General features: G+C 56.3%; 10 protein-coding genes across 10 annotated transcripts; 4 read left to right on the top strand and 6 right to left on the bottom strand.

Moving 5' to 3' along the window:
• Positions 1–15: 15 nt before the first annotated feature.
• On the top strand, positions 16–2,122 carry J3D65DRAFT_623034 (uncharacterized protein). The gene is made up of 2 exons (XM_066800123.1): positions 16–632; positions 683–2,122. The coding sequence occupies exons 1-2, from the start codon at positions 452–454 to the stop codon at positions 1,993–1,995; spliced, it is 1,494 nt and encodes a 497-aa protein (XP_066656447.1). The 5' UTR covers positions 16–451; the 3' UTR covers positions 1,996–2,122.
• A 216-nt stretch (positions 2,123–2,338) lies between these two features.
• On the top strand, positions 2,339–4,647 carry J3D65DRAFT_667407 (uncharacterized protein; the record flags this gene model as incomplete). Its single annotated transcript, XM_066803015.1, has 2 exons — positions 2,339–2,965; positions 3,025–4,647. The coding sequence occupies 2 exons, from the start codon at positions 2,339–2,341 to the stop codon at positions 4,645–4,647; spliced, it is 2,250 nt and encodes a 749-aa protein (XP_066656446.1).
• Positions 4,648–5,829: 1,182 nt separating this feature from the next.
• J3D65DRAFT_344073 (Metallo-dependent phosphatase-like protein) lies at positions 5,830–7,842 on the bottom strand. The gene is made up of 5 exons (XM_066795516.1): positions 7,640–7,842; positions 7,182–7,498; positions 6,722–7,123; positions 6,334–6,633; positions 5,830–6,274 (listed from the first exon to the last, which is right to left on the bottom strand). The coding sequence occupies exons 2-5, from the start codon at positions 7,356–7,358 to the stop codon at positions 6,188–6,190; spliced, it is 966 nt and encodes a 321-aa protein (XP_066656445.1). The 5' UTR covers positions 7,359–7,498; positions 7,640–7,842; the 3' UTR covers positions 5,830–6,187.
• Positions 7,843–9,077: 1,235 nt separating this feature from the next.
• J3D65DRAFT_623020 (uncharacterized protein) lies at positions 9,078–9,410 on the bottom strand (the record flags this gene model as incomplete). The annotated part of the gene is made up of 1 exon (XM_066800122.1): positions 9,078–9,410. A coding segment is annotated over exon 1 (259 nt), but the record flags the coding sequence as incomplete, so codon positions are not given.
• Positions 9,411–9,652: 242 nt separating this feature from the next.
• On the bottom strand, positions 9,653–12,112 carry J3D65DRAFT_667405 (leucine rich repeat protein; the record flags this gene model as incomplete). Its single annotated transcript, XM_066803014.1, has 2 exons — positions 9,653–12,019; positions 12,080–12,112. The coding sequence occupies 2 exons, from the start codon at positions 12,110–12,112 to the stop codon at positions 9,653–9,655; spliced, it is 2,400 nt and encodes a 799-aa protein (XP_066656443.1).
• On the bottom strand, positions 12,051–13,124 carry J3D65DRAFT_344149 (uncharacterized protein). The gene has a single exon (XM_066795517.1). The coding sequence runs from the start codon at positions 12,970–12,972 to the stop codon at positions 12,289–12,291; it is 684 nt and encodes a 227-aa protein (XP_066656442.1). The 5' UTR covers positions 12,973–13,124; the 3' UTR covers positions 12,051–12,288.
• Positions 13,125–15,118: 1,994 nt separating this feature from the next.
• Positions 15,119–15,328, bottom strand: J3D65DRAFT_623016 (uncharacterized protein; the record flags this gene model as incomplete). Its single annotated transcript, XM_066800121.1, has 1 exon — positions 15,119–15,328. A coding segment is annotated over one exon (180 nt), but the record flags the coding sequence as incomplete, so codon positions are not given.
• A 96-nt stretch (positions 15,329–15,424) lies between these two features.
• On the bottom strand, positions 15,425–17,124 carry J3D65DRAFT_623011 (major facilitator superfamily domain-containing protein). Its single transcript, XM_066800120.1, has 6 exons — positions 16,934–17,124; positions 16,577–16,845; positions 16,309–16,472; positions 16,219–16,248; positions 15,632–16,163; positions 15,425–15,579 (listed from the first exon to the last, which is right to left on the bottom strand). Exons 1-6 carry the CDS (start codon positions 17,048–17,050, stop codon positions 15,456–15,458), a joined length of 1,236 nt encoding a protein of 411 aa, XP_066656440.1. The 5' UTR covers positions 17,051–17,124; the 3' UTR covers positions 15,425–15,455.
• Positions 17,125–20,803: 3,679 nt separating this feature from the next.
• J3D65DRAFT_623006 (tannase and feruloyl esterase) lies at positions 20,804–22,903 on the top strand. The gene is made up of 5 exons (XM_066800119.1): positions 20,804–21,286; positions 21,340–21,746; positions 21,798–22,290; positions 22,337–22,444; positions 22,496–22,903. The coding sequence occupies exons 1-5, from the start codon at positions 20,968–20,970 to the stop codon at positions 22,756–22,758; spliced, it is 1,590 nt and encodes a 529-aa protein (XP_066656439.1). The 5' UTR covers positions 20,804–20,967; the 3' UTR covers positions 22,759–22,903.
• A 159-nt stretch (positions 22,904–23,062) lies between these two features.
• J3D65DRAFT_645682 (ATP synthase subunit delta) lies at positions 23,063–23,819 on the top strand (the record flags this gene model as incomplete). Its single annotated transcript, XM_066802225.1, has 4 exons — positions 23,063–23,197; positions 23,289–23,311; positions 23,431–23,737; positions 23,787–23,819. 4 exons carry the CDS (start codon positions 23,063–23,065, stop codon positions 23,817–23,819), a joined length of 498 nt encoding a protein of 165 aa, XP_066656438.1.
• Between the last annotated feature and the right edge of the window lie 62 nt (positions 23,820–23,881).

Below are 23,881 nucleotides of genomic sequence, written 5' to 3'. Positions count from 1 at the left end.
TGGACCAGACGTCAACTACAATATGGACATCACCTCGACCGCCATCACCACAGTTGACCGCACCAGGCATCTTCAAAACGCTTCGCCACTCAAAATACTCTTCCTGGCCGCTCGTCTCCCTTCTCGGGCGTTCACCGTCATCATGTACCATGGATGCTCCGCAGCCTTGTTGGTTTGGATACGTCACCGTCAATTTGGTCATGTTGAGCAACCGCATCCATGGGACACGCACAACCGACTCGCCCATCACCATTGATTGCACTTGCCCGCAATGCGGTACTTCGAGCTTTCCCTTGATGCCATCTCAGTCTTATGCCTCAGTCTTCACATACCTACACTGAACCTCGCACTCTGAATCCGTCTCTTACTCTCTTCTGCCTCTAATCCTACGCCACCTTGTCCCTATGTCTACTCGTACATAACTGCGTCATCTTTCCATCCATTCCAAAGCATGCCACGTTTGTCCGACAAGAAGAACAGAAGAAGATACAGAGTCATCAACAAGTCCCTCGCGTCTTTCCCCAACAACCCAAGCGGTGAAGAGGCAAGCTCTCAAAATCAGCTCCTCCTCGATCTGTCAGCGGAGCCTTTCCAATTCTCCCCAGACCTTGCAATACCAAAACACCACAGAGGTAGCTTGGGACAGTCTTTAATCGCTTACGGTTGCTGATATGCCTCTGAGAAAACAAATTCAGTCTCCTAGATCGGATTGACCCCAATGAGTCCTGCAATTCGTGTCCCAACAGCAAAGGTGGACGTGAAGACGCGCGGTGTGAAGAGGGCAAAGATCAAATCCAAAGTCAAGAAACTCACCGCAAAACAGGGCCTGTCGTCCAGGAAGGGAGCCATGAAGGCCAAGATGGATCATGCCGCTGCTCGCATGAAGCCACGGAACAAAGTCTCAACAAAGTGGTAGTGGAACCGAAACAAATCTCGCTAGCCACTTCAAGCGCCTCATCGATGTTGGATTGGGACTACGATGCGAAAGCGAGAGGAGAAACCGTGGGACAGCGACGTGGATTCACGTTTGGACTACGAAAAGATGGCTCTCAGGGAAACTTTGCATCTCCTGATGAGCTTTGCCAGAATTTCAGTTTCGACCCCCAACACAAGTTTCCCATCTTTAACTTGGGTACTCCGGCAGAGTCACCGTCGTGGATTTATAAGACGACACCGCAGTGCCTCTTTGCGTGTCAAAAGTTCCATGTACACGCAGACACCGACCGCGACACTCCCGCTGCTCAACCCTCTCAACCACCAGCAACGCAAACGACAACACACACTGCCACCGCAGTCAAAATGAGCGAGAACGCTGGTGAGCAGGATCCGCCCGTTGGTCCAGTCAGCACTCCGGTACTTCCTGGATCCAGCATGTCAGAATTCCGTCCCCATATACCACCTCCGACCCTCCCCAGGTTCAGAAAGTTGCCACCACCACATCCGAGCGTCTGTCGAGCCTGGGACTCGAACAAGGATGTTTACCAAGCTTGGGACAACTGGCAAGTAAGCAACCCAAGACTCAACGATATTTTCTGCGACGACTCACGCTGGAAACTCTATCCGGCTTGGAAGTATGAGCTTCTCTATCAGAACCTTCGCAATTTAAGGGCCCCGTCACAGGAAACGACCCTTTATGGCGCCACCACGCTCCCTGGATTGGGAGCAGCGATGTCCGATATGGAACAGCCTATGCCAGCGCAGAGTGCTCCAGCCATGCTTTCGCACAGCGACGACGATCAGGATGATGACGACCACCACGCAGCCTCCAAGACTCAGAAAGACGACTCAATCAGGGCAGGATCCAACGCTTCAGAGAATGGTTCTAATGCAAGACCAGACCAAGGACAGCCTCTCAACCATCAACCGAGCGATGTCGCAGGAGAAAGCCATGTTGCTTCAGCAGAGGGAGACAGAGACGACGACAATATGGAGGAGACCGAGAAGATGATTGAAGGCTTCGTTTTGTTGGAGCTCGACCCGGAAGATAGAGTCTGAGTGCTGTTTGCGTTAGGCGCATTCCTAGCTCATTTGGGAGAGGCAAGAGCAACAGTCCAGGTGGATGGATGAGATTGCGGCAGTATAACAGATTGAATTAGACACCCTGAATGAAATACATATCCACTCGTAGTTTGAGAACGGCGTGATCCAAGTAAACAAGCTCGTTGCCTGGGCGAGGATCTCGGTGATATCATTTTGCTCTTTTTGGTCTAACGTAGTCTCGGCGGAAAAAGTTAAGTCCGTTGTTTACGCTCGCGGCGACGGTTGCCGTAGACACAACAACAAACCAGGCTCCTCTCTGCAAGCGCGACTTGACGAGTTGGTTCCACAAGGTCGCATCATGTCGAATCCACTGTCGCCTGTGCCATCTGGCTCTGTTAACCATCGAACTCCCTCAACCGCACGGAAACTCAATCTGAGCGCCGACTCTCGCTGTTCGCCAAAGTCACCGCTCGTAAACATGGAAGGCAACGCCGAGGCAAGCTGCTACACGGATGCGCCGAGCTCCCCGTTCATCTCTCTCGTCGACCAGGAAAACGTACCGCCCGAGGCGAGGAAGACTTTTCCAGAGAAATTGGTAGAAAAGACAACCCTCGACGAGCCGGCTGCACAGCCCTCGCCCAAAATCACTCTCTCACCATTGAAAACCTCGAGATCGCGCGTCAACAGCGTATGCACACCAAGAAAAGCGTCTCTGGGCAGCGAGGCGTGCACGACCCCAACCGCGCCCTCGGAACCTACTCTTCGCGACAACGAGGGTTTGACGGTTGCTATCGATACTATGGAGGCAGAAAAATTGAACACATTGGGGGACATGTCATTCTACCAGCCCGCTCCAGCTGCGCCAGAGAAGGAGGAAGAGGAACAAGATGTGGATGATACGTGCTTCAGCACTTTCTCAGAGGTCCCGAACGCAGACATGACAATGTTCGCAAAGCTCGGCCAGCGTACGCCTGGGAAACAGAGTGTAAGCGAGGACCGGCTGTATTGAAGCTTGGCCCTTGACCAAATTGCTGACTTGAACAGACACGCACGCCTCGCAGAATGACCACTCCAGGGACTGCCCGTAAGCGCGAATACCATGGATACGACAGATCTCCCTCTCCGACTCCCCGCCGCCACAAGTCGCCTTCTTTGATTGACAGAGAAGCAGATACTACCAACCTCTTGATCGACTTTACCCAACAAATGGATTCTCTCTCAGGCAGTGTCAACCGATCCCCCGTGCGTCGCCAATCACCATCCAAAGGAGACCACGGTCTGCGCGAGTACCTGCAAAATCGCAGATCGCCGCAAAAGCCCAGCGCTCAACCCTCGACTCCATCGCGCAACAACAATCTGCTCAACCTGCTCGACTTCGAGCTGCCTCCGATGCCGACTCCAAAATCTGTTCCCACAATTACTGTCCGCGAATTGGAGTCGATGAAGTCACAATACCAGTCGCAAATCTCGTCGCTTACGGCGACATTGTCGGGACGGGCTGCGGAAGTTGAAAGCCTGAAGCGCGCAGTCGCAGACGCTGAGCGTCGCGTGGGCGAAGCGCAAGAGAGAGTGCGCGAAGAGCGCAACGCACGCGAGCACGCTGAGCGGGAAAAGGATGGCTGGGAGAAGCGCGGAATCGAGGTGGAGGAAGTGCTCCAGAGCATTCGCGAAGAGGTGATCAATCACGAGAAGGAGCGCGAGCAGCTGCTTAAGCGCCTCGACGACAGCGAGCGCAGAGCCGATGATGCCGAAGCACGCGCCTCGGAGCACGAGACCCGCGCTCTAGAGGCTGAGGGCAAGGTTGTGGATCAAAGCATCATGACGACCGCCGAATCAGGCGCCACAGGCCCACGGTATACCGCAGAGGAGGTCCAAAAGCAGATTGACGAAAAGATTGCAACGCTTTGTCGCGAACTGCACGCCGTATACAAAAAGAAACACGAGACCAAGGTCGCCGCACTCAAAAAGTCCTACGAGGCCAAGGCCGAAAAGAAGCATGCCGAACTCAGCAAGCAGGTCGCGGACTTGAGCTCCAAAATCGCGACTCTCGAATCGTCGACCAACGCCCGCCCCTCGTCCTCGTCGTCTTCGTCCGGGACCCCCGTTCCACCCACTCTCGCGTCTTCCGCTGTCGACCTCGCACGTCTTAATGAGCAAAAAGCCGAACTCTCGGCCCAAAAGACGCGCCTTGCCGCGCTGGCCGGCGAACTCGAGGCTCTGCGCGCAGAGCGCTCGCAGCTGCTCTCTGAACTGCAGATGGAGCGCCAGGAGAAGGGCGACCTCGTGGCGGCCGTCGACGAGATGCTCGCGCTGCAGACGGACGAAGCGGCAACGCCGCAGATGCAGCGCAGCGCGGCCGAAGAGTTCAGAAGGAGCGTCAGTGGCGCGTCGTCGTCGGTCATGCCGAGTCCTCGCGTGCCGCCGCCGCAGTCGATGACGCCGGCGGGTGCCATGGCAGCGCCGCCACGGCCGAGTGGGCTGGCCCGGCCAACTGGAGCGGGCCCTGCGAGCAATTTCGAAAGCCGTCTGCGCACGCCTGGTGCGGCGGGCGGCCGTCCGAACGGAATGGGTCTCGCGGGTGGTGCGGGCCCGCCGCGCCGCAGCAATTTGCTGAGCAGCATTGAGCGCATGGGCATGGGTCCACGTCCTGCTGGCGGCGAGCAGTGAGCGCGCTTGCTGTGTCGTTGATGGTGCGAGTGGCGGTTGTACAGCAAGCAAGTGACGAACGAGTGCGCAAGACAGCATGGAGGACATGGAAAAGAAAGGGGGGGGCAGGCATTCGAAATACGACATGCGTACATCCCCGGTGGCAGCGGGCGTTCTTGTACGGTTAAGACAGCGGAGTTTTGATCTTGGTTCTCTTCGAATGGCTGGCCGGTGGGCAACGGTGTGAGAGGCGGGGGTTTTTTCTGGAACAATCAATGGCCACGGCTTGGTATTTGGATTGGTTTTGGTTTTGGCATTTGGAATCGGTTTCTTTCTTTCAGAGAGTAGGATGGGATAGGACGGGATAGGACAGGATGGGGTGGGCTTGCTCGGGCAGGCTGTCTGCTGGCATCTGGTCAAGAGCACACGGTATCGGTGCGGCTTCGTGGAATCAATCAACCCGCTCACTCACTCATACACACCTACTCTATCTCTTACTCGCTCACTAGTGACGGGCCAGTAGCCAGAGACAAGCGGGAACCAGGGACAAATCCTATGGCGGGGAAGAGGAGAAGGGGACGACGGGGGGAATCTAGAAAGGGAGCAAGCAGGAAGGAGGAGGAAACCCGTATAATGTGTGTGCGTGTCATCGGCAGTAAACGAAGAGAGAGAAGAGCCCCCATCATTTCAATCAGCAGGCAGAGAGAGGCAGACAGGCAGGCAGGTAGGCAAGCAGCAGCAGCATTCAACGTGAACTCCGCTTCTTTCCCCTCCTTCCCTTCCCCTCGCCCACTCCCTCCCCATCCCCATCACCCAAGAATTCAGTTTACCCATCGTTTGTGGTAGTGTTGGTAGTGGTGGTAACAAAGAAGAAAGTAGTAAAAGGTTGTAGGTTTACCCGGCTTTGATTGACTCGCGCTTTGAATTTGTCCCAGCTGTGCTATCAATCCCAACAACAACAACGAAGAAAAGGAAGAAAAAAGAACTCGAGTTTGCCCGCGCCCACACCCCGCACATCAGCGGCCAGCCAAGCTCAACTCTTTCTCTCTCTCACTCTTTCCGCTTTCAAAGTTTTTTTTTGTAGACGTTTCCCTTCTCCCTGCAACTCTGTGTGTGTGTGCGCGTCGTCGTCGTCGTGTATCGATCTTTCGTCTCGTATACGCCGGCGGAGCCAAGACGAAGGAGGTGGAGTGAGAAGAGGAAGACGCCCATGCGCGTTTGTCGTCCGTCTAGTGCTGTGCAAATCGATAGTTCTTTGGTGGAACTCGTTGGTCTCGATTTCGGTGGAAAGCCGATTCAATTAACTGCTGCAGGAAAGGGGAAAGAGAAGGAGGGAAAACCGCTGAAGTGACATTTCTCGGGTCGATTTTGTTCGCCAGGTGTCGGAGGAGGTGGAGGTGCTTCGCGATACAAGCAAGCTCATAATGGATACAGGCCGTGGTTTCTTCGGTCGTCGGACGGGGTCGCGTGGTGGATCATGACGGAAAGGAGGACGCTCTATCTCCGGCCGAACCTGCTGCAAGGAAAACATCGGTAAATCGTTCACAGACCATCTTGTTCTTTACTTCTTGCTGCTGCGAGGAGTAACGGGTTTGACTGAGCCCATGTTGCTGACGTACTTTTGCTTCTTTTCGGCTGGTTTCAGAATCTGGAAGCGGGGCGTTAGCCTAGTGTGGTAGATGGTCTGAGACGGAAAGCTGTGCTTACCTGGAACGAGCAGAGGAGGGACTCGTCGACGCTCATCATGGCGCCCGCATTGTCGAATTCACCGCAGTAATTGGGCGCGCTGAAGAGCGTAACCAGCTGACGCTTGGAAAAGAACTCGTAGCCATCCTCAACAACTTGATGGGCGCGGCAGATGAGGTCCATGTCATGCTTCTGCAAGAACCGCGAGACAACGTCGGGGCCAAACGTGAACGAGACACCTCTGTCGTTTTCGCTCCAGCCCGTAATGTCCTTGTCGGGATCAGACCACAGCAGGTCGCAAAGCAGACCGCAGTCGGGAATCTGCAAGAGTCAGTAATTGTCCCTCGCCCACCATTCTTCACCTTGTCCGCAAGAGCCCAATGGCAGCACTTTCAAGGGCGGGGCTTACATCGGTCGGTCTCATCACACGCCTGATCTGCTCCATCGAGTTGAGGTCGGGGCTCAGACCGCCGTGCATGGTGAAAATCTTCTCGTCAATGATTGCCGCAATTGGCAGGCAATTGAAGCAGTCAGTGAACGTCTTCCAAAGCTTGATGTTGTACCTCCTCTTGCACTCATCGTAGAAGCCGTAGATTCTGTTGATGGAAGCGCACTCGTGGTTCCCGCGAAGAATGAAAAAGTTCTCCGGGTACTTGATCTTGTAGGCCAGGAGCAAGCAAATGGTCTCGAGGGATTGCTTGCCACGGTCCACGTAGTCGCCGAGGAAGAGGTAGTTGGCTTCCGGGGGAAATCCGCCGTACTCGAAGAGACGCAAGAGGTCATAGTACTGGCCGTGGATATCGCCACAAATCTAGGGCCGTCAGCCATGGTTGTCCTTGCGCATCAGCTGTCGCCAGTGGGGCACGTACCTTAATTGGAGCCTCGAGCTCCAGCAGAATGGGCTGCGAGATGAAAATCTCACGGGCCTTGGTGCACAAGTAGCGAATCTCCGTCTCGAGGAGCTGGACCTGCTTGCCAGGCCGGCTTCCTCGCACCTCCAAAAGTCTGTCTATGATGGAATCCAAATCCACCTCTTGTTCCGCCATGGTCGGGCGTTGCCGTTGGCAGCCGCGTAGTCGAGAAAGGTAAGGAGGGAGGAGGAGAGGGAGAATGCAGAGCTGGCGCCCGGCTGAGGCTGACGACGCGCCTTTCTCGGGGGAGGTGGAAGGTGTTGCGAAGCCCTGGTCTGCGTTTGTCAGCGAGCGTGCGGGTGGTGGTTGTGCGACTGATGAGGGATAGCGTGTGGGCGTGGGGAGAGGAGAAGGGCGGCGAGGGCAGTGGAGAGGCAGCGTGGTGGGCTCGGACATGAAAGCGAGAAAAAACTTGCCTGTGACCCTAGGAACCCCGACTCCGGCAGACAAACGATGCTTTTAGCGGTGATTCAGATCAATTCAGGTCGGGTAGTGGCGTTTTGGCTCTTGAGCCCCTCGAGAGGTCGCCCGGCGGCGAGGATGCAATCACGCGACTGGGGTCGAGGTGCTCGGGGCGTCAGTCGAGGTGGGATGCCGATGCGAAGAGCTTTGAGGCGGTCGCGGGCAGACGATGGGCTGTCAGCAAGCACAGGAGGCTAGAGAGTCAGAGGGCGTGGCTCGGTCGAGCGTATGGCAGGTCACGGCCAAGGTGGGTCGCGGCTGCAGCAGGTCGAATGCACGTCACGCAAGGACGCGAAGCAGGCGGTCGAGGGCGGATGTGGAGGCGGACAGAGTGGTGGACGTCGTGTCGCGGACGGGTGGTGAGGCTGATGGGTTGGTAGGTGATGGAGGCGGGCGGCGGTCGACGTGAAGTTTGAAGTGAGCCTTCTCTCGTTTAGGAACGGGCAGGAATGCACGGTCTCTGGCCGCAAATTGCAGAGCGTGCAGAGTCGCAATCGAGGAATGCGTTTCAGCAGAGCAGAGCAGAGCAGAGCAGAGCAGAGCAGAGCAGAGCCAAGGGATGCGCGGGGACAGATGGAAGCCGATGGGGTGTGCAGTGGTCGGGAGCAGAGCAGAGAAGACGACAGGGTGCGACGGAGGGGAAGAAGAGAGGAGACGAGGAGGAGGAGAGGAGCGAAAGAGATGGGCGTGGGTAGGCGTGGGAGCGAGCGAGGGTGGTGCGGGTGCTGCGCTGCGCTGCGCTGCGCTCACTGCACACTGGACAGCCAGGGCCAGACAACAACAGACACAGACAGGCAGACTGGACTGAATTCACGCCTCCAGTCGGTCGACTCCAACTCTCTCACGAAGCCACCGGTCAGTCCAAAATGTGCTATCCATAGCCATCCCGCTGCCCCCACCTCGACTCGATTCGTTCGTTGGCGCCCGACGTCTCGTCCCTGAAAGAAAACAAAGCCCATCCATTTCGCTCGTCTCGTCTCGTCTGCCCTCTCTCCACTCCACTCAGGTCAGGTCGCTCAACTGCCGCTCCCGGCTTGACGCGGCTCGCCGCCCTAGACATTGCTGCATACGCGTGCCCATAGCGTCGTCCACGTCTTCAAATACGTCCATTTCCCGTCTTCTCTTCGGTCTAGCCTGCCAGCATAGCCACAGCCAGCACCACCTCGCTCGCCATGTTTAGTCTTGTACCTGTTCATGGCCACGCACAGCCCTATCTGCCGGCCTGCCTGGCCTCTTCCTGTACAAAACGCCATGCACAACATCTGCCCCTCCACGATGCGCCTTGACGCACGCCATGTACGCCCGCTGCCGGCTCGTCTTCCAACTCGTCCACCTCGACCACAACAGCAGCCAATCAGCGTCACGTGAGCCTCGTCGCATCGCAATGGAACCTTTTGCCACAATCGTCGCATTCAACTATCTCATCGTTCTTTAGTCCCTCACGCCTTGAATCGACAGTCCCACCCATGAAATGAAGAGAAACAAGAAAAAGCCGCCATCATCCCCGCGTCTATCCTTTGCAGTGTATTCCAGAGAGCCGTCTCCAACGCGAATAATAATGTCCTCTCCCATAGAAATACAGGGGCCGTTGAGTAGATACGCGAGAAACAGGAGGGAAAAGAAAAAGAAGAGAGAGAGAGAAAAAAAAAAAAAAAAAAAAAGAGAGGCAAAGCGACCGTGAGCCCCTCGGCTCGTCATGCTGATGCGCAAACAAACAACAAAGCATACAATCAGACACAAGTGGATATCTGGAAAAACCTCCCACACCTATCGTGCATCAAAACGCCGACATTGCATGCTCCAATCTCCTCAAAAATCATCTCCAGAAACCGCTGCCAAACCCAATAAGTGGAGAGGAAAATCGTGCCTGTCGTAAGACCGGAATCCCGTGCCCGTCCCTCCTTTTTTGTAATGCTTTTCCGGGAAATCAACATCAACCTCAACTTTTCACCTCTTCATCTTTTGCTTCATCCAAGCGTCCTGCCGCCAGACACTATGCTTTGACTGGCAGTCCTGGTCGAGAGTGTGGGCTTCATTGTGGGGCTCACCGCGTCTTGATACGCGATGCTTGTCTTGCTGTCCCACGTCTCGTCGCTCAGCGCATTCAGCCAACTTTGGCCAAAGTCGTTCTTGAGGGCCTCGATCTTCTTCTTGTACAAGTCGCTTCCGACGTCGTGTTCCTTGGTGACCATGGAACTGAAATCAAGCTCGGCCGCGAGCGGCCCTGAGCTGATCCGCGTGTCGATTTGGGGCAGTTGGTGGGTTTGTGCCGCAGGCGCAGTCGTGATGCGGCTGGCCGGGGTCTCGGAAATTCCACCGAACGTACCATCAGCCGGCGGCGCGGGCTTGGTAGCTTGCGGCGAAGACATCATGGCCGAGTCGGTTCGTTGGTGGGCAGAGCCATCAGTCTGAGACAACTCCACGATCCTCCGCTTAGGCCCTCTCCGCTTTTTGATTGAGCCGACCACGCGCTCGCCATGCACCTTCCGTGAGCCCTCGAGGCTGGTTTGACGCTCCTCACCGGGGGCGTGCACTGGAGGTTCCTGCACTGGGGCCGCACCCGTCTCTGCAAAGATGTCCTCAATGGGTTTCAGCTGAATGACAGGGGGAGGCGCATTCTCGGGCACACGATCCACAAGCTGCTTGCGTTCACTATAGCCCGGCGGGGCCGAATCAATGATGATGTCTTCGGTGTAGCCCGGGTAACTTCGAAACAGGTTGAAAATGGTCACGCGGTAATTGGAGTGGGTTTTGCAGAACGGATTCTTTTGGACGTAGATCTCTTGCATCTCGGGAATGCCGGTCAGACGAGCAATCTCCACAGGGTCAGTGAGCCTGTTCTCCCTGAGGTCTAGCCGCTCAAGGGAGAGCAGGCGCTCAATGCCCGCAAGGGAGACGAGGCGATTAGCACGCAAGTTCAGGGTCGTAATGGCAGGAAGTGGGTTCCTGGCCAGCGAGTGGAGCAGCTCAATCATGCAATGGGACAGGTTGAGAGCCCTCAGTGATGTCAGCGTGGCCAAGCTGTCTGGAATCTCGGTGAACAAGTTCGACGACAGGTCAAGTGACTGGAGAGTGTTGGCAAGCGGCGCAAGAGCGCCGGCCGAAATGGTCGACAGGCGATTCTCGGCCAAGCTGAGATGCTTCAGGAAACGCCACTTGTTCGGCGAGAGGGCGCCAAGAGCCAGCAAGTTCGAGGAGCTTCCTCGCGGGGTCGTGGATCGACCACTGGATCCGGAGCTACCGGACGAACGTCGGAGGTTGGGGGTGCTTGTACGCGCATGTGCATACGATCCATGCCTTGCGGTCTTGGGCCTTGTGGGGGAAATGCTTCGTCTCCTAGTGCGCCTGGACCCGGTTGATTCTTGTCGTCCCATGGACAAGGCTTGAGGCGCAGCTATGGAAGCTCGCCTGTCAAACATGGTGGGGGAAGGCGGGGTGAAGACGGAGCGCGCAACCTCTGCGCTTTTGCTACCTGGACTGGTCGATCCAGGCGGTGGGAAGACGGGGAAAGGCGAGGTTTTTGCGGACCTTCTCCGACGCTTGTCTGCATCGTCGAGAACGATGTTGATTAGCAAATCTGTGGGCTCCTCAACACCGCCACGCTTGATGGTGAGGCTTCGGAGTTGCTCGGCCAGCCGGTCCCAGCCGTAGAACTGGCGAAAGTCGACGTCGATAATCTCAAGGGCGCTAAGGTTTTTGAAGATGAAAAGCGGGACTGCGGTGTCAAAGGGGAACTCCTCGTAGCCAGCAATGAGACGAGCCTTGTGGTCCGGGGCTAGCCGAAGACAAGGAATCTTGGTGAAGGCCGAGTAAAGGTAGATCAAATCTTCTTTTATCGCAGCCTTTTGCCTCTCAGTCTTGGCGGCCGAGTTGGACGAGAGACCGATGCTTGCCCACAGAGAGGACATGCCGGAAACTACGCTACGCATGCTCGTGACGGAGTGGATCGAGTCCCTGTCAGAAATGCCGCTCTTCTTGCGCTGCGCTTGACTAAGGAAGGAGACGTAGTTGGTCGGGGACGAATCTGAGTGGATGTTTTCCAGTCGAACATTCATAGGTCCCACCGGGATACCCAATTCCTCGAAACGCGAGAGCAAGTAGAATAAGTGGTGTGGAGTGAGCGTAAGCTTCACAGGCTTGACGCTATGAGAGGCAAAGTTAAGGTAGGGTAACGATAAGGCGGCGGCAAATGTGGAAGCGGAGGCAGATGTGGCCGTGGGCGAAGTTGGCCCAGCGGCGGACGTGGTTGGGGTTCCATTCTTCAAAGACTGTCTCCGCAGTTGCAGGGCATTCGCCAGGGCCTTTTCGTGGGTGCGGACGAAGTGAGCGAGGTTCTACGAGGCCCAGAGGTTAGCAGGAACAGAATGTTTCGAACGCCTGGGGGACAAACAAACCTTTATGAACGTGTTTCCATCCTCAGTATCCATGTCGAGAAGCTCAGCAAGTCTGATACATTTACCAGCGGATCAGAAGAAAATATCGACAAGCTGTGTACGTCAGGGGCTTCGAGGGGTGGGCAGCGAGCAGGAGATCAGAGGCAGTCGGCGGAGGGAGGGAGAAGCGGGACTCGTTTGGGGCCTGAGACAAAATTGCCAAAGCGGTGCTACGGAGTGTCAGTTGAGAGGCTCATGTTGGACAAGCACGCGGAGGACGAGGGCAAAGCAAAGAGGTGCATAAAATTGCAGTGGGGACCCAAGCTCGCGCTTGGTGCAGGTGGTTTTTTGGGATCTCCTGATCGACATGCGGAGCAGAGGCAAGAAAAGGGAAGACGCAGAGCACGTACGGTGACCAGTGTCGGTTGGGGCCCGAGGACGGTGCAGTGGGCGGAGGGCGGGCCAGACGAGGGCAGATAACTGGCAGCGTGCGGTGGTGGTGGACGAGGACGAGGACGAGGACGAGGACGAGGACGGCAGCCGGTGAGGGTATCGCAGGGGACGCGTGGGGAGGATCCAATAGCGAGTGGTGGTGTAGTGCAAGCTGCAGGCGCCTCGAAGCGGTGGGCGGCTGTGGCACGCTTTGTAGCGGGGTGGGACAGGCAGCGTCGAGAGGTCAGGGCCAGGCCGGTCGGGATGGAGGAGTGGTGGTGTAGTGGATCGAAGGGAAAAAGCGTTGAAGGGCGGAAGCAAAAGGGAAGCGTTAGGGTGGCAGGCTTGTGACGGGGACTGTCTGGCGTAAGGTAGCCAAAAGTGGACGTTGGCAGTGCCGGGCCAGGGTTCAGGGCGGCTGGGTACGACGCACGGGTGGGATGACGGAACGAAGGATACAGAGGGAGAGAGAGAACGAACATGAGATTGCGAGATTCCCTCAGGATGCCGCCGAGCAACCGCCCGCTGGCTGGCTCACAGTGGGTGACTTGCCGGTGGTTGACATGATAGCGGTGCCGCCAGCCAATCGCGACGACACAGCCAGCGACGACACAGCCAACGACTCCATTCACACACACTCTCTCTCTCTCTGCCGTTCGATGCCTGCAGCGCAACTTCAGAAAGCCTCATGTCACATGTCCCTTCAGCTGCATGGGTGGATGGATGCTTGGACCCTGAAGTCCAACCACCTCTGCCGCTCTCTAGTCATGCGCGATTCTCATCTTCACAACGTCGCGCCAACTGCGCTCCAGAACTGTGGCCTGATATCGGGTGCCTTTCGAGTGCTTCCGACTTGGGCCCGACGATTATCACGTCCGGTCCTTTGCCTGATCGACCATGGCCGGCAACTCGGCCTTGAAGCGTTCCTTCATCTCGTTGGAGAGTCAGGTCCAGCGTGGCCCGCATCTTCAGTGTCGCGATCTGCGGTGCAGTCGTTAGCCACAAAGGTAGGTTGTGCGACCTGGTGGCGGCGATGCTTCTCCCTTTGTACATATCAGATCCACAGCTGCAGCGCGTGCATGCGCCTAGGCGGGAAGCCCTCCTGCGATGACATGAGCAGCAGGCGGTGAGGGTCGGGGGACAAGACCAGCGCCAAATTGACTTAATTGCCATCCCGTCTCCCTGTTTCGAGGGTTCCGGGGCCATGGTTCTCGCAAGGGAGCCTCATCCCATGTTCATGTTGTTTTGTTTACGCTGGCAGCGCATCCCCGTCACCGTCAGCCGGCGCCACGGCTCACGCGCACAGGACACGGCCGACGACACAGGCCAGGCCCTTGCGTGAGCCAACCTCAGCCAAGCCGAATGACTCGGGAATGCCGTTGACCACCACCACCACCACCACCACCACCCACCCATGCTGTCCTTCGCCTGTCCGCCCGTTGCTCCACGTGCAGGCTGCTCGACTCCCTCTGAGAGAAATCTGTGCTGCTCACGTCGCCGCCGACACCACTCTCGGCCCGATCGCCTACCCTACCGTCGCGTCGCTTTCCTTTGCTTCCTCCCTCCGCTGCTGACGACAAGGTCTGATGCAGCCGCCTCTTTTTCCCTCTCCACCATCCATCTCTACACGGTCTCCATCGTCCGCCAAGGACTCGTCCCATCATCTTGCAGCGCCTATTTTTGCACCAAGGCGTCGTGCTTGGACGCCTCCCCCAGCCCCGAAACCTCACCAGACCCCAAACGGGCGACTCGGCTCTACCCGAAGTCCATCCCTCTCCACAACACCCTCAGACCTCTTGGTTTTCTTCATCCATGACGTCGCTTCTTCTCCGCCTCACTTCTGCCAGCGCAACCATCGACATTCCCAACCTTCCATCTTCATCACCCCCCTCCAACCAACCTTCCCACGCCGTCGCCCTGCCCCGCACCCGCTTCCGCTCGACTCGCCCTCCAGTTGCCCTGGCCGACGACGACCCCATATCCACTTTTCCCCTCCAGAGCGGCAAAAAACTTCCACGACCTGTCCTATCGTCTGCCACCACCTGGCCATGACGCCTACCCACACCGACTCGACTCGCCATCCTCTGCTCGTCCTCAAAAATGGGGCCAAAGCACTGCCCCGCCGACAAGCGGTGTACATCTTTTTGGGAGAAAGATAGCCGCGTCCGATGCCACCCCCGCGACCCTCTACACACGGCCTTTTGAGCTGTGATCTTCGCACTGAGCAGTGGCAAGCCGTGGCTCTTGCGGTACCGGCAGATCAGATGATATGTGAGTCATCCACGACGAATACGCCGCTACTCTCTTTCTTCACGCCATCATCATATTCAACGTCATCGCCAGAATTTCTGTGGGCGTTGTTGGTGTTGAGCTGTGGTGGTCTGATGCATTTTTGGAAAGGCGGAGAAGCCGGCTGTCGTGCGTTGCAAGGGTGTGCCCGCGACCTTTTCTCCTTGGTTCCCGGAGCATCGGCCGGCACTGTGAGGCCAACCAAAAACAGCGACTAAAATCATGGTGACGCACCACCCTTCGGTCCAGACGGAAACACCAAACGCCTTGGATCCGCAATTCTGTTCAATGTCTGGAATCTTGCCTCGCTGCCTGCCGCTTGACGAAACTCGAAACTGTTTCAGTACACGTACAGCCTGTCTCCGCCGCCCCTCTGTGTCCGCCTGTTTAGCATGCGGTAGTAGGACCTTAGGCCCAAGCCACCCACCGCCACGAAAAAGAGCAATCCAGCGTTGACCCAGTGCCCCGTCGGGTAGCCCTTGGTCTTCTCGTCGGCCTTGTAAATCCACACGCCGGTTATCTGACCCGGTGCTCCCAAGGACACATTCATGGCGATCGCTAGACCAGTCGCAGCCGTGTTGAACATGTTGGATGAGAGCCAACCCAAGAGGGGCGGGATGCACGAAAAGGAACCGACGGTGCCGACGATGAGGCATCCATAGCGTTGCTGATTCAGTTAGCCTGGAACCGGATCCAGATTTGACGGCGGACAAACCACATAGGCGTCTGCCGGCAGGACTGCGGAAGCCAGGAATCCAACTGCCCCGATGGTAGCAAGGCAGGCCGAGTGAAGCGCACGTCTACCAAATGTCTTGTCAGCGGAATCCTCGGCTTCTCCACGAGCGAACCTACGCGTTGAAGTGGTCCGCGGACCACGCAACAGCAATCGTCACGACGTACGCAACAGCATACGGCGGGACCGTCATCAACTGGGCCTGCAGCCCGACGTAATTCAGCCCGCCAGTGATGCTTGGGGTGAAGAGACTCAAGCTACTATACGGAGCGCTGATGCCAAAATACAGTGCGTAGTGGGCATAGAGACGCCATTCAGTCAGCGTCTCCTTTGCCTCCTTCCAAGTCAAGGAGCCATCACTCCCCTTGCTGCCATCGAGCCGCAGCCGCTCCGCCGCCAGCGCCTTTTCGGCGTCAGACAGCCAGCGGGCCGTCTCCGGGTAGTCTGGCAGGCAAAAGTAGATGAGCATGGCCGACAGGCACGATGGAATGCCTTCGAGGATGAACAGCCACCGCCATGCCGAGAGCCCGCTGGTGCCATTCATGTGTCCGACGCCGTACGCAATGGCGCCACCAAAGGCTCCGGCCAAGGATGCCGAGCCAATCATCAGCCCTGCGCGGAGACTACGTTCCTCGCTGCGATACCAGAAGGCTGCACGGGGTGGTTTAGATGGCTGTTGAACAGAGAAAGAGCTTGGGATACTCACTGAAGTAGTATATCAGACCGGGAAACAGACCTGCAGCATCGATCAGCATGAATGGCGGAAAACGTGGCACTGTCCAAAGTGCTGACTTACCAGCTTCGAAGATGCCGAGTAGGAACCGCACTGCAGTGACAGTGGCAAAGTTTTGCGCTCCTCCCAGGCCAATGGTGATGGCGCCCCAGGAGAACATGAGGAAGGCGATCCACCGCGAAGGACTCGTCTTCTTGAGCAAGTAATTCGACGGCACTTCGAAAATCCTGCAGTGCACGCAACCAAGCGGAAAACGTCAGCTTCCCGCTACTCGACAACACCAACACTACCACCACCACCACCGACCAAAAGCAAACAAGGACAGACGTACGTGTACGAAATCAAAAACACCATGAGTGCAATGGTGTATTGGTAGTTGTCCATGCGCGTCTCGGTCAGCAAGTCGTTGCCGGCATCGGCGTTCAGCACCTTGGCGTTGCCGATGTTGGAGCGGTCCAGGTAGCAGAGCAGGTAGCAGAAGCTGGTCAGCGGGACGAGCCGCACGTCTTGCCGCCATAGCAGTGCCCGGTCGGCGGCGCTGTTGTGCGCGTTGTAGTCGGCGTGCACGGTGGGCGGCAGCGCGAAGATGGGCGATTGTGGCTGTTGTCGCGCTCTGCTTGTTAGTCTTCTGGTGGTGGGGCGTTGTGTTGAGCTGCGGATTGTTGTGGTTGGGACCGGACGAGCGTACCTCGATTTCGCTCTTCCCCGCCTCGACGTCCTCGACGACGTGCGAGACGTTGGCTTTGGACGTGATGGACGCCGTCGCGCCGCCCTTTTCCTCGTCTATCATGGCTCTGTCGGCCATCTGAGGCGACCTCCTGGGAGCAGGTTAATCGGTACCGAGTTGCGCAAGGTAGGCAAGCAGGCAAGCAGGCAAGCAGGCAAGCAGGCAAGCAGGCAAGCAGGCAAGCAGGCAAGCAGGCAAGCAGACAAGCAAGGACAAGCTGAGGTATGGTAGGTAAGGTAAATACCGACAAGATACCTACGAGCGTGTGGTAGTGAGGTACAGGTGGGTATGGAGGCAGTAGGTCCGCTCCAGGATGTCGCTGGCTGGCTGGCTGGCTTCCTTCATTCTCCTCCGAACGCCTCCCCCGCCCGCGTGTGGGCAGCGGCTTTACGGCAATGCGTCCGCCAAAGCTGCAGCTAGGTATGTGTGTGCGCGCTCGCGTGTGTTGTTGGTGCGCAAGGTATGTAGCCCCTCTTTTGTGCTACCCCAGAACTTACCGCCGTGTCTCCGTGTCTGAGAGGTGTTTGGCCGAGCGGAGCCGTATTTGTAGAGCGATGACATTGTCGTTGCGGACAGTCTGCTCTGCCATGGTTACTGTCTCGACAAGAACATGGCTTGGTTGGGGGGTTTCGTCTTCTGAGCGTGAGGTGGGTAGGAGTAGGAGTCGCAAAGGCCAAAACTCGTGCTAACAGTTTCATTGTACTTTCTCTATTGCTTTCTACATGTGCGTCTCTTTACCTCTTGCTGCGTCCTGGTTCTTCAGCACGATGAACAATTGAGCAGAATCCTATTCCCAACCTGCTTTTTGCTACAACTACACCTCGACTCCCTTTTGCTCCTGTGATTGCTGCTTAGCCACAGCACGTCCAGAAACAGCAGGACGGCTAGGCCCCGGTGGCGACGCAGACCGGACAATGGCAGTCGCTCACGCGTGGAGGGTTGTTAGGGGACGAGGCGGAAGAGCGGACAGGGATCTCTTGCAGGCAGCGAGGCGAAACCTGGGGAAGGGTTTGCGGGGATGATTCCTTGAGACAGGGTGTCTGGGGAATTTCGCCGGGGGGCGTATGTAAGGAACAAGGAAGGGCAGGGCATGTGTATGGTGACGGCGACGATGGAGCTCGGAGGAAAGAAGTTACTGGGGTGTGTCTGGTTTGTTGATTCAGCGGTCTGTCCGTCAAACAAAGAACAGAAGGATCAGAAGTGAGACCCCGGAATGCGTCAAGCCAGGTTTGGCAGTGGTGGGGCAGGAGGCGAGCGGGGGTGGGGTGTGGGGATGTCCCCTCACGCATCAGAAAAAGGGTCTGCGGGAGTGCGTGTGGAGCAGAGGAGGCGAAACGACAAAGCCGTCCTGGGGCAGGCACTCGGTACACCTACATGTGTAGTACATACAGGGAAGCCATTCTGGCTGATTAATTGGCAATCTGATCCTTGCAAAAGAAAGAGGCAGCCGCGCAGACAGTCAGTCGGTGGACGTGCCGTGCTGGTGCTAGCGGCGTAGGTGTGGCGTGCTGATGTAACCGTGATTGATGTCGCCATCCGTCGACGACTACCTATTGCAGATGGATGGAGTGAGCGGTGGAATTGCATTGCGTTGCGTTGATTGCAGGTTCGTATTTGCTGTGTTGTGTGGTGGTGAGAATTGCGACGTGGCGGTTACAATCAGGCTGCGTCAATTAAAAAAGACTACGGTGGTGGTAGTGATAGTTGTGATAGCAAGTTGTGGTGTTGAGGCGGCATGCTAAGCAGCTAGGTGAGTCTCAATACGCCACCTCAAATTATTGCAGCACCTAGCTTGTCTCGCGCACGCCGACACTCTTTCCGTGCGCGCTGGATCAATGGAAACCGCGCGCTCCTATCGCGACGAAGGGTGTGCGAGAGACACAAGCGGCGCCATCTGCTGTGCAATTCAAAAGCTCTGTTCCTCTGGCGGTGTCTCACGACTCGCACAAAAAAGCCGTGTCCGCTGCAACAGCCGCCAATCGACCAGTCGCGTGCATCTCGTTCTCGCAGTGCCTCTTTCTTCCCACGCTGCCGGCGAGCGGCAGTCCTTGCATCGGCATTTTGTGACGAGTCGCTCTGCCCATTCAATGGATGGATGAGGGGTGGGTGGCTGCAGCGTGCTTGATAGGCTTCGGAATGCGCCCAGCCATCTGGCCCACCACTTACCAATGTACCGACCTGGCGGGTATGTAGACGCCGTGCTGGTGGAGGTGGTGTGCGTCAGCCGCGGCCGCCAGCCGGCCGTCTCGGATGTTCTCGAGGGCTCGAGACTTTGCGCATTCGATAAGCGCGTGGCATTGTGCGCGTTCCAGGCGCGCGTGGATGCAGGGCTCATGGTGTCACTGATCATGCGCGCCGCCGTTGCGCGGTGAGTTCGGTTCGACGGGCTGTTGGCTGCTTCTCCTGTTGATCCTAGCTGTGTGACCGTAGATACGCGTTGGCTGTGGTTGAGTCTGGCGCTTTTTCGTCGTCTGCATCCTGTGCCACTTTGTTCGCTCGACGCCTTTTCATCGGCTTGTCTGCAGCACTCGAGTCTGCGCCCAGTCAGGTGCCCACGTGGATTGCGCGCCGGCTGACTGACTCTGACTTTGATCCGGATACCGGAGTCAGCGTCTCCTTCAAAACTCTGTTTTCGTGGAAGTTTCGTGCAGGAATGTCCGTCATGATGGAAGCCGGAACCTCAACGTAGTCGGTGGCCTCGCTAGCGGGCCTCAGGGTCTGGGTTCCGCTGATTTCAGGTTTGTCTTCGCAATGGGTCATCCTTGGGGCAGAAAAAGGTACATGGTCTTCGCAAAGGGACCCTAGGCCTCATCATGGATCGACAGTATGAACAGGGGGCTTCGTTGTTGGTCTTGCTATTCCTGAACCAGGTCTTTCTTTTGCCCGCTGTTGAAACATCAGCGACATGCCTGGAGGAAGTTGTATTCCTGCGTTGCCACCGCATGAAAAGGTCAAACCGTCCATGTCTCGAGAGGCATTGCTTTTGCAAAAGTCGAACTCATGAGTTGGTGATTCCCTGCGATGCGAGTGATTGGAAATAGGCTTGAAAAGAGTCTGAAAGTATAAGCGAAAAATTGCGTCGGAGAAGGTTTTGATTCGCTTGCTGGCGTTACAACTTTTATGACAGGACTCACTCAAAAGCTGTGGTCAGCAACACGGGTTTTGTTCCGTCGTCTCAGTACTTTTTTTGATTGTGACGGATAGAATGCGCAAGAGGTTGTGGCGAGTTAGAAACTTGGCGAGCGCCGAGAAGAACTACGGCGATATGAATAGCTCCCGCCCAGCTAAGTGCTTTTCCGCCTCGACTTGCCTCTTGAGCCTCCTTTGAAACAGCTGGTTTGGTCCCTGAACGAATTCTGGGATATTACTTGTCTCAGCGCCATGACCCCACGCGGGGTAAGGGTCCCAGGATCCCCGCGCTTTGGCTAGCCACCCCCACATTTGGATGAGGCCGTCCACCAACTTTTGGACTTCTTCAAGAAGAAAATCTTCGACCCTCATGGCTTCACGGAATGGCCATATTCCGGAAGCCGTGATCATCCGGCGCACGAGTGCTCCTATAACGACAGAATATGAGAGAAATATGGGGTCGAGGCGTTCTTGGCTGTCAACATGAGTAGCCGTAAATTGTATCCTGCCTGTGATTCGTCAGAGCTGATGTCCCTGGTACTGATGATTCCCTCATGGGGAAGCCTGACATCATTCTCGACAAGCCCCGTGGGCACGTCGGTGTATTTTGCCAAGTCACATAGCCTGAATCCGCACAGGCTAGCCATTTCGCTATGATGCTCCGGCTTGGCTTGTGGACGAGCGGTACGTTCACGAGCACAGGGCGCCGAGAAGCGAACAATAAAGTCCTTCAAAATCCCTGCAGACCTTTGTCGCCTTGACGTGTCTGCGTGCAGAAAATCGACGGACAGTTGCTTTCTCGAAGTGCCAGGGTAGCTTGCCTCGACTGTTTCGATCCTGAGTGTTCGCAACTTGTGCTTGCAGCGATGTGGAGATCGTCAAGGCTAGCGGTCCTTCCCGCAACCGCAACCTTGTCTTTGCTATTTTTTCTAATTAGCCCGGTCAAAGTTGCGTGTTTGACAGAAACTCAGGGAAAGTGTGGCCAATTGCAGGCGCAAGGCTGGCAGGGCCTGGCCAACTTTCACATTACTAACACCAGCATTGCGGAAGTCGGAGTGGTGGACAACGTCGAGATTCCCTTCTGCCGGCTTTTTGGAGAAATAAGCTACGGCACTAACGACTCTCTCGCCGTTGAATTGTGGATGCCTGAGGCAAACATATGGAATAGCAGGTTCCTCGCTGTTGGTACGCTATTCAGAGTCTTTGGGTGTGCCAAGTAATAGAGCTGACTTTGAAAGGCAATGGTGGATTCGCAGGTGTCATCGACACCGCGAGTATGGCACAGTATCTGAACCAAGGCTTTGCTGTTGTAGGCGGTGATTCGGGCCACCTTGCGTCAGAAAACAACGACGGCGGCGGTGCTCCCAATACGTACTTGCCGTACATGCACGACAAAGACCAAGTCAAGGCGTGGATCCACGATTCAATTGCTCTCCTTACACCTGTAGGCAAGCAGCTAGTACAGACCTACTACGGCGAGCCTGCGAAATACAGTTACTTTGCTGGCTGTTCGACGGGCGGCGGGCAAGGGTTTGCCTTATCTCAAAGGCATCCCGAGCTCTTAGACGGAATATATGCGGGATCTCCTGGACATTGGTATTCCCATTTGATGTTGTCTTTTCTCTGGAACGCTCAGAACACCAAGGTATGGAAGCGTGATTTGGAAGCCACAGAATGGTGTTGCTAACACCGCCAGGGCGACGCATATCTCAGCCAGGAGCTGCTCGACCATATCACTTCAAAAGTGATTGAAGCATGCGACCTAGACGACGGTGCCGCCGACAAACTAGTGCAAAACCCTCTTGCGTGTAGCTTCGACATCGAAACTCTGGCATGTGAGCCGGGGGCTCCAAACAGCACAACGTGTCTGTCGGAGGCTCAATTGCAAGCGGCCAAGGCAATATACGCAGGTCCAAGGGATGCTAGAGACGGAGTTGTTGTATACCCAGGGTTCACGCTCGGGTCCGAAGCGGTATGGGCAGAAGGACAAGAAGGAGCTTTGGCAGATTCCTATGGAACAGCGCTGCTGCAGAACCTGGTGTTCAACGATTTGAACTACAGCGCGGATACTTTCGATTGGGCCTCGGACATTTACAAAGTCGACAAACTCGCAGGTTTGCTGATTGACAGCACCAGCACTGACTTGGTGTCCTTCAAAGAGCGCGGCGGCAAGATGATTGTGTCCCAAGGTTGGTCTTGCGTTTGACGACTCGACCACTACTGACATCAACATAGGGTGGGCGGATCCGTATAACGCCGCGACCCTGCCAATTGATTATCTCGATGCCCTTGGAGAACGATTTGGAGATGTTTCCGACTTCTTTACGCTCTTCATGGTCCCTGGTTCGTCAATCTCTTGGATCGAGAAGAGTGCCGTCCAGCTAATTCATACAGGTGGTGGCCACTGTGGATCCGCATCGTCCTACGATAGTGTGCCCGCGAACTACCACGGGGTTGATGCGCTCGTTGAATGGGTCGAGAATGGAGTCAAGCCGCAGTCGATCATCAGCGATGAGCCGAGCGATGGAAGCAACAGAACATCAAAGCTTTGCCCGTGGCCAAGGATTGCCAAGTTTGTTGGAAACTATACGGACTCGGCTGAATCATACCGATGTCAGCTAGAGAAGAAAAGGCATGGACGGGCTTTTCTGGCATAATCGCGTGTCGAGGCAGCTGTGCTTGTGGCGTAGGCTACAGCTGAGCAGTTCCAAGTCAGGTATTTGTCAAAGGGCCAATAGAGCAAATAGGGACTATTTGGATATTTGATATGAGAGCCGAAGACGAGTTCGATGAAAGACGAAAGAAGTATCGTTGGTGTTTTGGGTGGTGTTCCAACGGCCGGTGCCGGGAGATGGTATTGACACGTGACGCCAAGCTTTTTGAGTTCCTCCGAAGAACATCAAGTGCAGCTCCATCATCGGCTTCTATCTACCAAACGCACTGCCAACCCATCCGTTCACCATGAACTCCTTCCGTGTCGCCAGGACCGCCTTCAGGGCCGCCCGCCCTGCCTTTCGCGCACCCATTGTCCAGCGCCGCGGCTACGCTGAGGCTGCCTCCGACAAGCTGAAGCTCTCCCTGGCTCTGCCTCACCAGGTACGTCAATGGTGCATTGGGATGGCTTGCGGGGCGATTCGTCGAGCTTAAGAAGTCTTGAAGTTGCGCGTGGCTAATCAATTCTCTCCAGACCATCTACAAGTCCTCCGAGGTGTACGTGCATTGGCGCCTCCCCGCATTCAAATCTTTCGTCGCGACCCAACGGCCTAGCCTTCCGAAATACAGTCGTCATAACCTTCGACGGATGAAGTGCTGATAGAGTATGGCTACAGTGTCCAGGTCAACATTCCTGCTGCGAGCGGCGAGATGGGTGTTCTGGCCCAGCACATTCCTGCCATTGAGCAGCTCAAGCCCGGTCTTGTCGAGGTCATTGAGGAGCAGGGCAGCAAGCAGTTCTTCCTGTCCGGTGGTTTTGCTGTCGTGCAGCCCGAGAACCACATGACCATCAACGCCGTCGAGGCCTACCCTCTCGAGGACTTCAGCGCGGACGCTGTTCGTAGCCAGATTACCGAGGCCCAGAAGATTGTCAACGGCGGTGGCTCGGAGGTGGACATTGCTGAGGCTCAGGCTGAGCTCGAGGTGAGGCTGATACTCTCGAATGCGGAAGCTGGTACTGACAAGAATCTAGGTTCTGGAGAGCCTCCAGGCTGCGCTCAAGTAGACATTGCATAGATACCTTAATGAGGGGCGCTGTGCATAGAAAGCGACTTGAATTGATTGCGC

The sequence above is a fragment of the Phyllosticta citribraziliensis genome (assembly GCF_038025025.1).
Source record: "Phyllosticta citribraziliensis strain CPC 17464 chromosome Unknown J3D65scaffold_5, whole genome shotgun sequence".
Lineage (NCBI taxonomy): Eukaryota > Fungi > Ascomycota > Dothideomycetes > Botryosphaeriales > Phyllostictaceae > Phyllosticta > Phyllosticta citribraziliensis.
This window is presented reverse-complemented; position numbering and strand designations above follow the sequence as displayed.